Raw genomic sequence first — 15,037 nt, forward strand, 5'->3', positions numbered from 1 at the left:
TTCCATTGTTTAGCTATTATGAATTGAGCTGTTATAAACATCGATGTGGCTGCATCTCTGTATTATGCTGATTTTAAGTCCTTTGGGTATAAACCTAGGAATTGGATGACTGGGTCAAATGGTGGTTCCATTCCAAGTTTTCTTCAGAATCTCCATAGTGCCTTCCATAGTGGTTGTACCAATCTGCAGTTCTACCAGCAATGTATGAGTGTACCTTTTCCCCCCATCCTTACCAACAGTTATTGTTGCCTTGTATTCTTGATGATTGTCATTCTGACTGGAGTGAGATGGAATATCAGTGTGGTTTTGATTTGCATTTTTCATTTAATTGCTAGAGATGTTGAATATTTTTTCACATATTTGTTGATCGATTGTATTTGTTCTGTGAAGTGTCTGTTCAGTTCCTTTGCCCATTTATTGATTGGAATATTTGTTCTTTTGGTGTTCTATCTGAGGTGTGTGCGGTAAAGATTTTTTTCCCATTCTGTAGGCTGTCTCTTCATGTTATCGATTGTTTCCTTTGCTGTGAAGAGGCATTTTATGTATGATATTCCACTTCTATCATATCACATTTATTGATTCTTGATTTTACTTCTTATGCTTTAGGAGTCCTGTTAAGAAGTCAGTTCCTAAGCCAACATGGTGGAGATTTGGGCATACTTTTTCTTCTGTTAGCCACAGTGTCTGTGTTCTAGTGCTAAGCCTTTGATCCACTTTGATTTGATTTTTGTATAGGTTGAGAGAGATTGATTTAATTTCATTTTGCTACGTATGGATTTCCAGTTTTCCCAGCACCATTTTTTAAATAGACTGTCTTTTCTCCAGTGTTTTTTTTTTTGGCACCTTTGTCTAGTATGAAATAACCGTATTTATATGGGTTTGTCTTTGTGTCTTCTATTTTGTACTATTGGTCTACATATCAATTCTGGTGCCAATATCATGCTGTTTTTGTTATGATAGCTCTGTAGTATAAGTTAACGTCTGGCATTATGATGCCTCCTGCTTCATTTTTCTTGCTAAGGATTGCTTTGGTTATTCTGGGTCTCTTATTTTTCCAAATGAATTTCATGATTGCTTTTTCTTTTTCTATGAAGAATGTCATTGGGATTTTAATAGGAATAGCATTAAATCTGCGTACCATCTTTGGTAGTATGGCCATTTTGACAATGTTAATTTTGCCTATCCAAGAGCATGGGAGATCTTTCCATCTTCTAAAGTCTTCTTCAATTTCTTTCCTTAGTGTTCTGTAGTTTTCATTGTAGAGGTCTTTCACCTCTTTTGTTAGATTGATTCCCAAGTTTTGTGTTTTTTTTTTTTTTTTTTTTTTTTTGAGGCTATTGTAAATGGGGTAGTTTTTCTAATTTCTCTTTCAGTGGATTTATCATTGAATGATTGGTGTTAATTTTATATCCTGCTACTGTTCCTATTAATTTATTAGTTCTAGAATGTTTCTGGTGGAATTTTTTGCATCTTCTAAATATAGAATCATGTCATCGGCAAATAGTGATCGTTTGAGTTCTTCTTTTCCTATTTGTATCCCTTTAATTTCTTTCTTCTAATTGCTCTGTCTAGAATTTCAAGGATGATGTTGAATAAATGTGGTGTCTTGTTCCAGTTCTCAGAGGGAATGCTTTCAATTTTTCTCCATTTAGAATGATGTTGACCTTGGGTTAACATAGATAAAGCTGTCAATCTTTAATAGTTCTTTATTTATGGCACTGCCCAGTTGAAGAGTCTGGGACAGTTGTTCCACTTTTGGATTTGTCCTACTTCTTTGGTGACCTCCATATATTCCTCCCTCTTCTGTAATTCCTATAAACTGTAAATTAGATTTAAAGACATACTTAAATCTTTATTAAGTGATCAATAAAGTGACAGTCTGCTCCTTCCATTATAAGAGTAAATTGATCCCTGGTGTGATATTATTTTGACACTATAAGAATGTTCAGCTCCATGCTGTTATCTAAAGGTTTAAATACTACTTGATAATTCATGCCTGAATCAATAATTTCATTAGGGATTGCAAAATGATCATTTTATAATTCTGTTGTTTCTTTTACATTTGTTAGTTGGTATTCTTTTGTAGAACTTTCCCCTATTAGGCTTTTTGATTATCCAACCATTATCTCTGTTACTAAGAGGAAGAAACTGAAGTTTAAGAGGTTAAATAATGCATTAAAGTTTCATTGAAAATAAATAACAGAGCTGGGACTTGAATCCAGGCCTCTGTGATTTTTCTAATCTGTGACTGGTTTGGAAATACTGTATTAGATGGAATTTTTTAAAAAATCAGTATGCAACATTTTTTGCCTGTGTACTATAAGCTTGGATAAATTGGCCTTGACTGTGGCAGAACAATTACTGTTCTTAATTACTAAGCAGGCTTCCTTTCATAATTGCTCTTAGATCCAAAACATTCTTTTCTTTTCCAAACTAATGTGTAGACTGCCAGCCTTATTTTCCCATTAAGTCTGTAATTTTTTTCATCTGAAGAAATAAATAGAATAGCTTCAATCCTAGTAGAAGTGTTAAGATATTTCTGGTACCACATAAAAAATTTAGATTTGTATAAGTTAGCTGTTACTCCCCTCCTCAATTTACTCATCTGCCTTCCTAATTACAAGTCCCTAACTCAAAACAAAACTGATTTTAGAATATTACATATGTTGACTTTTGTGGGAACTAAATTGGATTGGTGTATGAGAGATGTGGGGAAGATAGAACTTTGGTACCCAACAAGAGATAATGGAATATAAGACTGGAAGAATTTTTTTAAATGTTGTTATTCCATGACACCATATTCATATTTATGTTCAGATATTGCTATAGCCAGGCCTATATAAGGCTATTCTACTTAATTATAAGCAGATTTGGGATTTGGTGGATATTATTAAGCAAAAAGTATCTGGATTGGGGGTGGGAAAAGTACAGATAACCCCTGCCTAAATCACTCTTCACACTATACAGGCACATTTTAGGAATTTGTTTTGTTTCACCCATCCCTTAATGGAATAACTGTGAGCCTCATAGAGGAGAATCTACAGGCAGTTTAGGGTTGCCAGGGTTTGCTACTTCATCCAGCAGACCATATGGCCTTACTTCCATCATTAGGAACCTTGCCTGATCTCAGGAAAGCTTTCTTTCAGTATAGTACTTAACTGAGACTTTGAACAGGGTCTGAAATTTAAAGGAAAAACTCTAGAGTAATATCATTTGAAGTACAGTTATGTTAGAATATAGGAAGTTTGAGACTGAGTAATGAAGTCTATAATTAGATGAGATTATGGATTATTCTACCCTCTGCATCCTGAGCAGGAATAGCAAGACAAAAGTAAAAGTAGGCTTGGCTTTTCTCACTGAAAGTTTAGCTATATAGAAGCCTTGGTTTCCCAGTCTGGTTCTGGAGCAAGATTTTGTTCTCAGTAAGAATTAACAAACTAAGCTTGAATAAAACCTTCTCTTTGTTTAATAAAGAATATAATTAGGGGTGAGGATATAGATCAGCAGTATAATGCTTATCTAGTATGTGTACTATAAGACCCTGGGTTTCATCTCCAGCATTGTGGTGTGATGAGGAAAGCTCTAGAATTTAAGGTTCTCATCCATCTGACCCAAGTCTATCTTCTAGTGTCACCTCCCGCTGTTTTCCAGTAGACCCTCTACTCCAGTCATACATGCCTCAGGGTCTAGTAAACACATCTCATATGTTCCCGTCTAGCTTACCTTAGACCATTCCTTCCTTATAATGATCCTCTGCCTGCCTGCATTGTTCTCTTCTTGTTTCTGTCTATTCTAGTCTTGCTTATTCATTAAGATCCAGCACAAGGAAAGCCATTGGAATGTCATTCCTCTTTTGAATTTTTCACATCCCCATCATTGCCTTAAGATTCTCTCTTATGTGCATATATTTGCTATTTGGGATATGCTTTAATTTTATGAACTGATTTTATCACCCCCAATAGACCATAAGCACCTTTAAGGCAGCTCCCTGGTATTACAAATTTTTGGTGCTGTAGCTGCTAAATCATTATCTGTTTAGTGAATAGGCTAGTAAATCTGGAAACCAGGGATAGACTTTGAAAAAATATTCTCCTTAGTAAGATAGACATTCAGGAAGAGGTTACCACTTTAACTGTTATATCCTGATTGTTCAAATATTTGTTTAGCCTTCAGTGTAACAGGCATTATATTAGGCATTGGGATACAGAGATAAAAGAATGCTAGCTTTGCCATATGGAAGTCACTATTTAAGTGAGAGAGTTAGGCATAAGAAAAAGTAATTACAATTTAGTGCTATAAGTACCGTCGTAATAGGAATGCCATGGAGCATAAGAAGCAAATGATTAAATCTGTAGTGAGTCTTAATGCTTTTTTCAGGGAGAAAATAGGTTGGAACTACAGGTGTGAGGGCCCAAGAGGGAACCAGCAGCAGTAAATTATGTATAAAAGCACCAAAGCATATTCAGGGAAAAGTGCAGAGTTCAATGTGGCCAGTGCATTTGCGAGTTCTAGGGTTAGAGAGTATAGCATGATAGTAGATGAAATTAAGTAGGTTGGAATCAGGTTGTAAAAATCCTTGTATATTATGCTAAGGAGTATGGACTTCCCCTTGAAACATAAGGGCACCATTGGTAGATTTCAAGCAAGGATGCAATGTGATTACTTATGTAGAGTGATGATTCTTTGTGCAGAACAGAGTGAATACAATGAAATCAGAATTTTAAAGACTTTCTAATAGTGCAGGAGGAATCAAGGACAGGGGCTAGAGTTGGATACCTTTCTGATATATGTTTTAGATGGTTGTAGACTGAAAGTATGAAATGAAGAAGACATTCTGGAGGGCTTTAGGGGATTTTTAGCCTTATTTACTACTCTGCTATGTATGGCTGGCTGACTTGTCAGCCTTCCTTCCTTTCTCTTCCCCTCTCTCTCCCACTCCCTTCCTCCCCTCTTTCTCTCTTCCTTCTCCCCCTCCCTTTCTTTTTCTTTCTTTCCCTGATACTAACTATGGTCTGACTTTGACCCATGGGCCATTACCTGTTTTTTATTTTTTAAAAAAGAAAGTTTTATTGGAACCATTTACAATAATTCTTTATGACTGATTTTACTTCATAGTGGCAGAGTTGAGCAGTTTCAATGGAAAACATATCTGCAATATGACACTTGACATTAACGGTAAACATTTGCTAATCCCTGGTTCAAACTAACAATTGTGGCTAGTAGATAGGAAGGAAAGTACTTGTAATACTGTCTAAAGATGGTATATCTTTTGGAGAAATTGCCTTACTGGTAGCTAATTGAAATATTTCCAACGTCTACAGTTGTCTTTACTAGTTACTTTTCAGTGATTAATTCATTAGGGAAAGCCATTTTGTTGAATACAAATCTAAATTAACTGCTTGGTTGTTGGGACAATCATATTAAAATGATGACCTTGCTGACCTAGCTACAAATTTGCCTAGAACCATTTGGAGAACTGGGTAGTTCTTTGCCATTTAACAGACAACAAAAGAAAAGAAAAATTCCAGATCACTGTCTTAGCAAAGTCTGTCTTTGGGAAGGCTAATGTAGCAGTAAATTGCAGACCTTTAGACCTTTAGATCCTGTGGGAATGGTTCAGAGATATTGAAGATACACCGCTGGAGCCCAAAATCTGCTCCAGATTATATACCATTGTACTGGAGACCCACACCCTTCATATTCCCACTTTAACAATGTTTTTGGTGGTTGATTTATTGAATAGCTGAAAGAATGGTAGGTGGTTTTGGGAATTACATCAGTAGGATTTTAGTTTGTGGCTGTTGAACCAAATGACTAGGTGGATAGGATACTGGTTTCTGTTAGTTTTGATTTTCATTGGTTCAGGATCTGTGCCAAATAAGCTCTTATGGGTTACACTGAAAGAGAAATTGTGTGTGTACGTATGTGTGTGTGTGTGCGCGCGTGTATGCTCTCAGTTCTAAAACCTCTCTTTCCTCCAGGTTATCCTACCTACAAAGAAAAAGTAAAGAAAAGACCTGGGGGCCGCCCAGAAGTTATTTACAACTATGTCCAAAGACCCTTTATCCGAATGTCCTGGGAGAAGGAAGAAGGAAAGAGCCGACATGTAGACTTTCAGTGTGTAAAGAGTAAATCTATCACCAACCTGGCAGCAGCTGCCGCAGACATTCCCCAGGACCAGCTGGTTGTCATGCACCCAACTCCACAAGTGGATGAGCTGGATATCCTTCCCATTCACCCCGCTTCTGGCAACAATGACCTCGATCCTGACGCACAGAATCCAATGCTGTGATGCTGATATTCCTTAAAACCATAGCATGCTACTCTTCACAGTGACGTTGTACTCTCCTCATTCTGCACTGCAAGGCTACTCTTCTTCATTGTGAGATGCACATAACATTTTAGGACATTGCAGTGTAGGTTTTTTTAAAGACCAAAGGTAGCTGAATGGTTTTTTAAACGAGTACAACTCTAGCATCCTGAGGTTCCAGTTATATAAATGTATTTGTTTACCAGTAGGTTTGTGAAATTGGTTCTTTGTATGGGGGACAGTCCTTTTTCACACATCTAGAGCTTTTCAGAAGTGGTGGAAATTGGCAGCTGGGGTACTTTCAGTCTAGATTGATATTCCTTATACCCCAGATAAAATGCAGAATATTATATAGTTGCACTTTATAAATGGTGGTTAAATGGAACTGTTCAAGCCATTTTATAGTTATGATGCACAGTATAACTTAAATAAGTGCTTCTATCAGAGTATTCCTTCAGTAAAATGTGTATAGTTTGCTGCCCTTGATGAGCAAAAAAGTGTTTATCTTGGGCTTATTTGAATGATTAGGATGAGATTCAATGCTCATATCTTATTGGTTCACTTACCTCCAGTGCCATTTCACCCTTTTAGAGTGAGTCACATGCAGGGAGTGTGAACATCAGAGGTGGTTTATTATCCGGTCTGCCTTACCCTTAATTGTTCACAGATATTTATTTACTAATGCTTTCTTTTGTTAAGAGTTATGGGATAGGAAAATGAAGTGTTTGCTCTTCATTTACTAAATGATTGTAAACTCAAAAGTTTTTCATCAAAATAAAATTCCATTGTTTTAATGTTTCTGACCAACTTTATAACCACCTTGACCAGATTTTTAGTCTCATAATTCATACATTTGTTTGTCTTATCATTGTAAGTACAACTAGAAATCAAATAGTAGCTCAAGGAATTCAGTTTGGTATGTGTGATGAGGTACCTAAATTCCCTACTAAATATAAAATATACTATAAATCCAAAGCAGTATTAGAGCTGAAAAAGAGTATTTTCTCATCCAACCTGATATGAAAGGTAGATGACTTAGTAAGGCATGTGGTAACTGGGTTTCAGAGCCAGTTTCTGATACTAGTTCAATGCTTTTTTCTTTATGTTGTGCTGCTGTGCTTAGCAAATTATTCATGCAAATGCTATTTTAAATATTTGGTGGTCTAATCCAAAAAGGAATCAGAACTGTTTAGGTGGTTTGGGTCTGGACTCACTTTGTTTGAAGCCATACTGCTGCAAGTAGAGGTAGCAGTGGAGAAGCCAGTTTGTTACATGTGATCTTGAATTCATAAATTCAGAGAATTTGATATTTGTGTGTAAGCAGTAACACCTTTGTTCTCACTAAATTTAAATGGCAACAATTTGGAAATAATTTTCACAATACATCTAAGCTAGTAGCATGGGGAAATTATGTAAGTCCCAGAATTGTTATGAAGATCAGAAAGGCATTTGCAGATGTTACTGGCACGGATAATAGTTTCTAAATATCCAGTGTTGGAATTAATGATATAGCCCTGCAGCATGTAGGATTTTTTTCCCTAATATTTGAAGTGGGAACAGTATTTATAGAACAAGGGAAACATTTATTAAAAATATTTAACTGTCTAATACATTATACTTTAACCCATATTTATAGTAAAGGATTCTTACAAGGAAGAATAAACAGCTTTATGATACAATTAGTATAAGAAATATCCACATGGGGGACTTCTTTGTAGTGTAAAAACACCATACATCTGAAATGACCATTTGCATATAAAAGCTACCAATGATGCTTCTGTGCACAATGATTAAAAAATTCAACACAAACAGAATCCAAAATATACAATTAATGCAAGCTAGCCCAATAATCAATGATGAGGAAACACTGGAGCAGGCTTAGTTCCACTTTGTCTGAAGTTACACATAGTAAGATTGACTTGTATCAATGGCTCTGAGATGGCTTTTATGAGATCAGTACATAAAAGCTGTTCTCTCCCTATCCAGTAAGCTTCACAGACTGTAAAACTCCACCAGTAATGCACTTTGATACTGTAGCTGTTGCCAAAGCAACATGTAGTGTTTACAGCGGCCATGGCAAGTCGCTAAAGTCAACAGGGCCACCCAGCCCAGCATCTGCTTCCAAAAGGCTCATGATGACAGCCATTGCTGCTTCATCATTACTGGGACTACTTGATCCTTGGTCGTTGTCTATCATGTCTATACCTATGTGGGGGTTCTCACCTGTGGAGATAAAGACCTAGTCAGTGATTGTTTTCAAAATGCCAAAGTGTGTTTAGACTTCGTAAGCAATTTCTAAGCAATATTTAATAAGAAAATTACATTTAACAGTAGGGTGAGGCTGCTTTTAGGCTCTATTGCCATATGTACATATACATACATATATTTATTTAACGTTGCTGTTTATCAGAGGAAAGGACCAACTTTTTAGAAATGAGAGCAAAGTTAAATAAATGTTAAAAATGTTTGAGTTCATCTCATTTTAATATTCTGGCAACTATTTAAGAGGAGAAGGGGAAGTTACAGCAGAATAGCAAATAGGAAAGGAGAACAATGCAGGAAGAACAGAGTTCAAGAAAAGGATGTGATGGGAGAAACAATTGTTACCACTTAATGACTTTTATTACCCTGAGTCTTACCAATCACTCTAGCTTTACCTCTGAACCTGTGTTAGCTCTTCCTCTGAAGATTATGCCCCGCATATGAGAAAAAATATGTTTAGGCTATTGCAGACCTATGTAGATTCCCACCAAAATACAGCCATTAAAGTCCACTCTGAACTATTTAAACAAATTTTAAACATTTACTCTGTTCCTGTCAAATTTATCTAGAACTAGCTTGTTTCGTACTATCAGTTCTTAAAACTTTTTATGTCAGATGTATTGCAAGTTCACTGCAATAGAAGTGAATAATAATGCCACTTACCAAGAATAGAAGAACTATCAGAATATGGATAACCTGGGTTCTCCTGAGCCTGTCCTGGCAATAGGCCACTGGAAGGAATGTCTGGAGTCCCTCCGTTTAAAATCTACAAACAAAGAGGGGAAAGGGTGAGGTTTTCATTCTTAAATGGAATTTTCAGTAAGTATCATGTGTTGATGTCACCAAGAAAATGAAACGTGGGAAAGAGGAAGGCAGGTGAGGGGGGAGAGCTTCCAATTGATTCAGTTTCCTGCTGGATGATTTCAAACAAGGAACTATTAGGAATAGTCATAGTCAGGAAAAAGCTCTCCCCCACAGTACTCTGATCTACATTTGATTCAGCCCATACAGGTGACTTAAGCTGAACAAAATCCCAAACTATCAGGGATCATGCTGTCCACAATACTTCTTTAAGACCAAGGTCTAAACAGTGAGCCCAGCAGTGTAGGTCCCCTGATAAGGGAGTAAAACATGGCAATAAGTGTTGCTGAAGAAGAAATAATAGGGGTTGTTAACAAGCTGTGAAGAGAGAGCTCTGAGTCTCAAATGAACAACAAAATACTCAAAGTAAGCTTTGGATTACCCAGTACACTACAGGTGCCAACTTTAGTAACCTCTGGTTTATGTTCTTGAGATAGGCCACTGAGGAGGAGCACTATACTATTCCTCAATAGTAGAACTCAATTCTGTCCCCAAATCCCTCTCCCCTCCAAGCTCTCTCTCTCCTTGAGAAGTATTTGGACAGGAGTGAGTGAACAATTTGTTAACTGCTAGATTTCAGAAGCAGTGACTGAATGCTTTGCCAGTGGGTGGCATTACAGTTTATCTCCACAGTTCAACTTTATGGCCTAGGACCCCTTTAGCTTGTTCTTCTTTTCCCCTTTACTAGGGATGAACCCATGACTTTGTGCATGCTAGCAAGCCCAAAGAAAGAATACTGTGGGGGGGGGAGCTTTTTCTTTACTATGACTGTTCCTAATAAATAGTTCCTTGTTTGAAATCATCCACTGGCTATATCCCCAGCCCTTTTGTAAGTTTTATTTTGAGACAGGGTCTCCCTATGTTGCCTAGACTGGCCTCAAACTTTAGCTCCTCCTGTCTCAGCCTTCCAAGTAACTGGGATTATAGCCACACACCACCACACACAGCACCTTTCTACTCATAAAAACTATTGAAGACTCCAAAGAGCTTTTGCTTATGTTGGCCACATTTACGAATATTTACTATATTTGAAATCAAAACTAACATTTTTAAATACAGCAAACCCATTACATGAATAATAGCAATTTAATGAAAAATAACTTCCAAAATAACAAAAAATCAGTGAAAAACTTATTATTTTACATTTTTGCAAATCTAATGTCTGACTTGAGATTTTAGCTGGGTTCTCATATCTGCTTCTCCATACAGTCTGTTTGTATATGTTGTTGATTGAAATATATGGAAAGCCAGCCTCTCACAGATAATTGGAAAAAGGGATTTCAAGTACTTGTGTTCTTCGAAATTACAGCAACACTTGACGGGTATAAGTTTCTTAAACACTATGGAATCTGAAACCAGATCAATTAATTTTCTGTGCTCAGTTTTGTTAAGGTCCACTGATGCATCTTGGCATTTATCTTGAATAATTTTGAAATATCTTGCATTGGTCATTTATAGGATATTAGTTTATAGTTAAGCAGATTTCTAATGTTGACACATTTCATTACACAATATGGAAACATCACCATTGTTAACATCATCCTATAAGTTAGGCAGTTGTTGGGCTCAAAGTAGCAGATACATGCTGTCTAAAAGTCCAGTTTTTGTTTGAAAGCTCAAATTTGATCAGTGGCAACAAATACTGTCAGTTGTTTTTCTTGAATTGAAAAATGTGTGCTAAATACTAAAGTCCGCATAACCAGAATTTGCTGGAGTAGAACTGGTGTCCTGTGAAACAAACAGCTAGTTTAGTTCACAACTTAATTCCACAGTACTTTTTCTTGAGACAACTGTCACACTCAGTATGTAGCAGAAGTGCTTTAAAGTAACCATCTTCCATTTCTCCGAGTATTGCCTCATTAAGGACTTTCGTAAATGAATCTGGCTTTAAATCATTTTTATTAGGAGGAGTGTCAGGTGGTGAAGAATACAGGGACTTCTCGTGTAGCATGGAGCCACTGCTCTGCTCTCTGCAAAAGCACCAGCAGTTTCATTCGACATCACTTTGGCACTCTCAGTGTACACAGGAACACGGTGGTGGAAAAAGGGTAATGTTTCAGCATTATGAAAATCACTTTGCCCCTACAGTCCCATGAAAGTGCGAAGGGCCACTTCTGGGTCTGCTGCACCATTTAATGCTGCTGTCATTTTTCACTTCATCTTGTTTAGGCTGCTTTTCTTCCAAAGTCCTGCTGCTGAGGACTAGTCTCAGGAGAAAATATTCACAATTTCTCCCAGACCCATTTTTATAAGCCCGAAGACAAGGGGAAAATTTTCATAAATGCCTAAAAAAATGCTTTGGGCTTTATGGTACAGAGCACAGCTTTGGATTTCTGGCAGTTGTTGATGTAAAAAGAAGCAAAAGTAACAAAACCTGGATTGTAGTTTATGGCCCCACTTAGTAAACAAATGCCAGGGATCCTGTGTTTTGTCATCTGTAAAGTTGTGAGGGTAGGATGAGAGAGTGTATATAAAAGTTCTCTAATATTTAAGCATATGCCAGAATGATAACCTTTCAAATCCAAGTAGTAGAATTACTGGTCATACTAAGAAGTCAAGGGCTGAAAAGTTGAATGAGAAGCACAGTGAGACCACTCTAAGGAGAGAGGGCAGAGGGACCTAGGGGTGCAACAGGAGAACAGCGCTAAGAGTTCAACTGGAAAACAGTACCACCAGTGGGGGGATCTGGCCCAGACTTCATCTACTGATGATATTTTCTGAGTCATTCCCAAGGACTATAAACATTTACACATATTTTCTCATAAGAGAACTTCATGTACAAAGATGCAAAATATTCTAACCAATACTAGCCCATTACAAGGAAAACTAGGCTAAAAAGTTGTATAAGGTCACAACTAGCATGCTTCAAACCCAGGCTACCTTACTTTGACTATGCTTTTACTCATTAATTTGTTGACTTTCAACCTTAGGGGGAGAGTAAAATCCTTTCTCAAATGTAAACTTGCAGAAGATTCACATATAAAACAAATAAAGCTGTCCTGGTAGAAGCAGGAGTCCTGCCCTTGCTCTTTCTCCTTACTGTCTACCTCCACACCCATCCCACCAGGTAGCATCCTGAGCCTTTGAGGAGACCAGTTTTGAAAACCCCTGCCTTTCTTTTTGTATTTTAATTTACATAGGGGTCCCGCCTAAGTAGTGAGATGGGGAAGTAAGACTTTATGTCCAAAGATGCTGGCCCTCAGGCTGTCCTAACCTATATGGACATGGGGCACTATAAATAGATTTATGACTTAACAATATAACCCTGGTTTTCCAATTCTCTGGCAACAATGAAAACAGACAAGTGGTTTCCAAACCTCTTTATAGTGCTATCTTCTAGCCAGCTCTTTATAAGCTACCTGTGCCCAATGCTGTCACATCACAGGAAACCCAGGCGGCAGATCCCCAAGTATTCTGCAGCTATAAACTGGCTTGACTTCCAAAGTGTTGCTGGTAACTGCTGTTGTTTCCAGCACCTGCCCTAGATGCTAGTGCTACTTCCTCCCTTGAAAACTCCTGGAAAACAATGAGATACTTTCCTATTTGAGCTACTAACTGATCCTTCTTCCCTCATAGAAACTTCTGAATTGTCCCCTCAGCAAAATGGACTGACAACCCCCCCCCCCTTTTCCTTAGAATGCTCTTTCTGCATTCCCATATTCACATAGAGTAAATCCTCTTGAGGATACCAGCAAGCCTCCCTAGCTCCACCAGCCTGCTATGAAGCCAGCCACACAGATGCATGTGCTTCCCGGGGGGAAAGAGTCCAATTTGTTTCAGTAATCAACTGCAATTCTATACTTTCACCCCAATTTCAGAACTTGCACAAGAGGCCCTTTAGCCCAATCCATCAATCTTACCTTCTTGCCTCCTGGAGAGGAGGCATCAGGGGGAGGTGTACTTGTAATGTTCAATGGGCTGGAGCCACAGCTGGAAGGTGATGACCCTCTTATCCTGTCAGAAGAGAAGAGTTAGTTACATTTCCTTTTCTCTTTCCAGGGGAAGAGTGTTTTGTTATTGGATAAGGGCAAGAAGGAGGATGAGGATTTAGACTAGGGATTGGCAAACATTTTCTCTAAGAACCAAATAGTAACTTTTAGGATCTGAGGGCACATGGTCTGTCACACTACTCCACTCTGCCACTGTAACTTGAAAATAGCCACAGACAATACATAACTGAGCATAGCTGTATTCCAATAAAACTTTATTTACAAAAACAGGTGATGAACTGGATTTGTTCTGCAGGCACCTGATCCAGCAGTGAGACTCCAAAATCAAGCATCTCAATGACAAAGCATTTGGATTCAGGTTGGTGAATTTCCAGTAAGTGGCCTGTTTTGTTTCCTCATAGAATCCAGATGAGTTGAAGACCTTAGAAGTTTAACATCCCACTTTGATATTATGAATGGGAATCCATAGCAAATGATTTATTCTCTTCCCTATAAATATTGTTTAGCTAGTGCATATGCTTAGGAAACGGAAGGTACCAGGGTTGCTCAAGCCACACCTAGAAAGTAACCCACTAGTAGAAATGGTAACAGCAGCCCCTAAAGCAGCAGGTGAGGGAAATAGATGTGGGCCTTTCTCAGAATATCTCATCAGAGCAGGTTTACAGGAGGAAAGAGAACTATAAATCTACGCAAACTTGCCAGGCTGAAGCACCTCAGGGAAGGAAGCCAGGGGTTGGCACTGGAGCTAGAGAGTAGGGAATATGGTGGGAACTGTGTTACCACCAGGCTCTCAGCTCCTCCTTGGATAGATGCAGCTTTTGTGTCACATAAGGACCACTCTCCACTGCCAGAAGTCTTGTGGCTCTTGGCCTGGATTGCTTGCTTCTCTAGATTTGTGAATGACAAGTTTTCTTTCTCTCCTAGATTAGAAGGCAGGATACAACTACATATGTTCTCAGCACACACAGAAGGCTGCTAATGCTTACTGAAAAATTGTGGGTGTATCCCAACTTTCCCTGCTTAGGACTGTGAAACCTCTATTTTCCCAGGTTCCCCTTCTTGGAATTGCCTTTTCCCCATTTCTTATTTCACCTTCAGCTTCGAGTCCTTAGAGTGTTGATTTCTCTATTGACTGCATCATCTCTGTAGGAAGTGACCTCATTCTTAGGTTAACAAACATACCCGCCTTCATCTCTCCCTGTTCCAGGGCTACTTCCACAGCACTTTGGACACCTGATCAGCATCATATGGTGAGTGGGGTCTCCTAGTTTTGTTCTGTTTTCTTAGTACAAAACTGCTTGGGATTATTTCTTAGGATTCTTAATCTCTCATCATAGTGTGTGGCTCCTCCTACACAAAGCCTGCCCAGTTAGGTTGCCGGCTCTTTGACCTTGAACCTGCTACTCACATGCCCACTCAAGAATGTGCCTGGTTTTCTAAAGGGAACACCCACCCTCATTGCAAAACCAGGGTAAGACCTTGTTCAGACCTTTCCTCCCTGCTTGCTTCAGCCATGCACTTTCTGCTTTTCCTATTGTCATAAAGAAAATAGACTTCTCAAAGATTGTAAGGTCCTTGAGGCTAAGGGCTCTGATACTATTTTTAGACAGTCTCACACAAAGCAGGGAATGTGTAGTGAGCAGTCTGAACGTGA

The 15,037-nt window shown here is 38.2% G+C and overlaps 2 protein-coding genes across 18 annotated transcripts in view; one reads left to right on the forward strand and one right to left on the reverse strand.

Annotated features, from left to right (window-relative positions):
• The window catches only part of BTBD10 (BTB domain containing 10), a 62,732-nt gene extending 55,619 nt beyond the window's left edge, over positions 1-7,113 (forward strand). For all 6 annotated transcript variants that reach the window (XM_079102715.1, XM_079102718.1, XM_079102719.1 and 3 more), the window contains one exon: positions 5,982-7,113. In XM_079102715.1, coding sequence (XP_078958841.1) covers positions 5,982-6,292 — 311 coding nt within the window. In that variant the 3' untranslated portion in view covers positions 6,293-7,113. The remainder of the gene's footprint in view (positions 1-5,981) is intronic.
• The window catches only part of BMAL1 (basic helix-loop-helix ARNT like 1), a 102,021-nt gene continuing 93,655 nt past the window's right edge, over positions 6,672-15,037 (reverse strand). For all 12 annotated transcript variants that reach the window (XM_079102700.1, XM_079102705.1, XM_079102704.1 and 9 more), the window contains 3 exons: positions 13,294-13,387; positions 9,236-9,338; positions 6,672-8,533 (listed from right to left, as the gene is read on the reverse strand). In XM_079102700.1, the coding sequence (XP_078958826.1) occupies positions 8,373-8,533; positions 9,236-9,338; positions 13,294-13,387 (358 nt within the window). In that variant the 3' untranslated portion in view covers positions 6,672-8,372. The remainder of the gene's footprint in view (positions 8,534-9,235; positions 9,339-13,293; positions 13,388-15,037) is intronic.

The sequence above is a fragment of the Sciurus vulgaris genome, assembly GCF_902686455.1.
Source record: "Sciurus vulgaris genome assembly, chromosome: 11".
Classification (NCBI taxonomy): domain Eukaryota; kingdom Metazoa; phylum Chordata; class Mammalia; order Rodentia; family Sciuridae; genus Sciurus; species Sciurus vulgaris.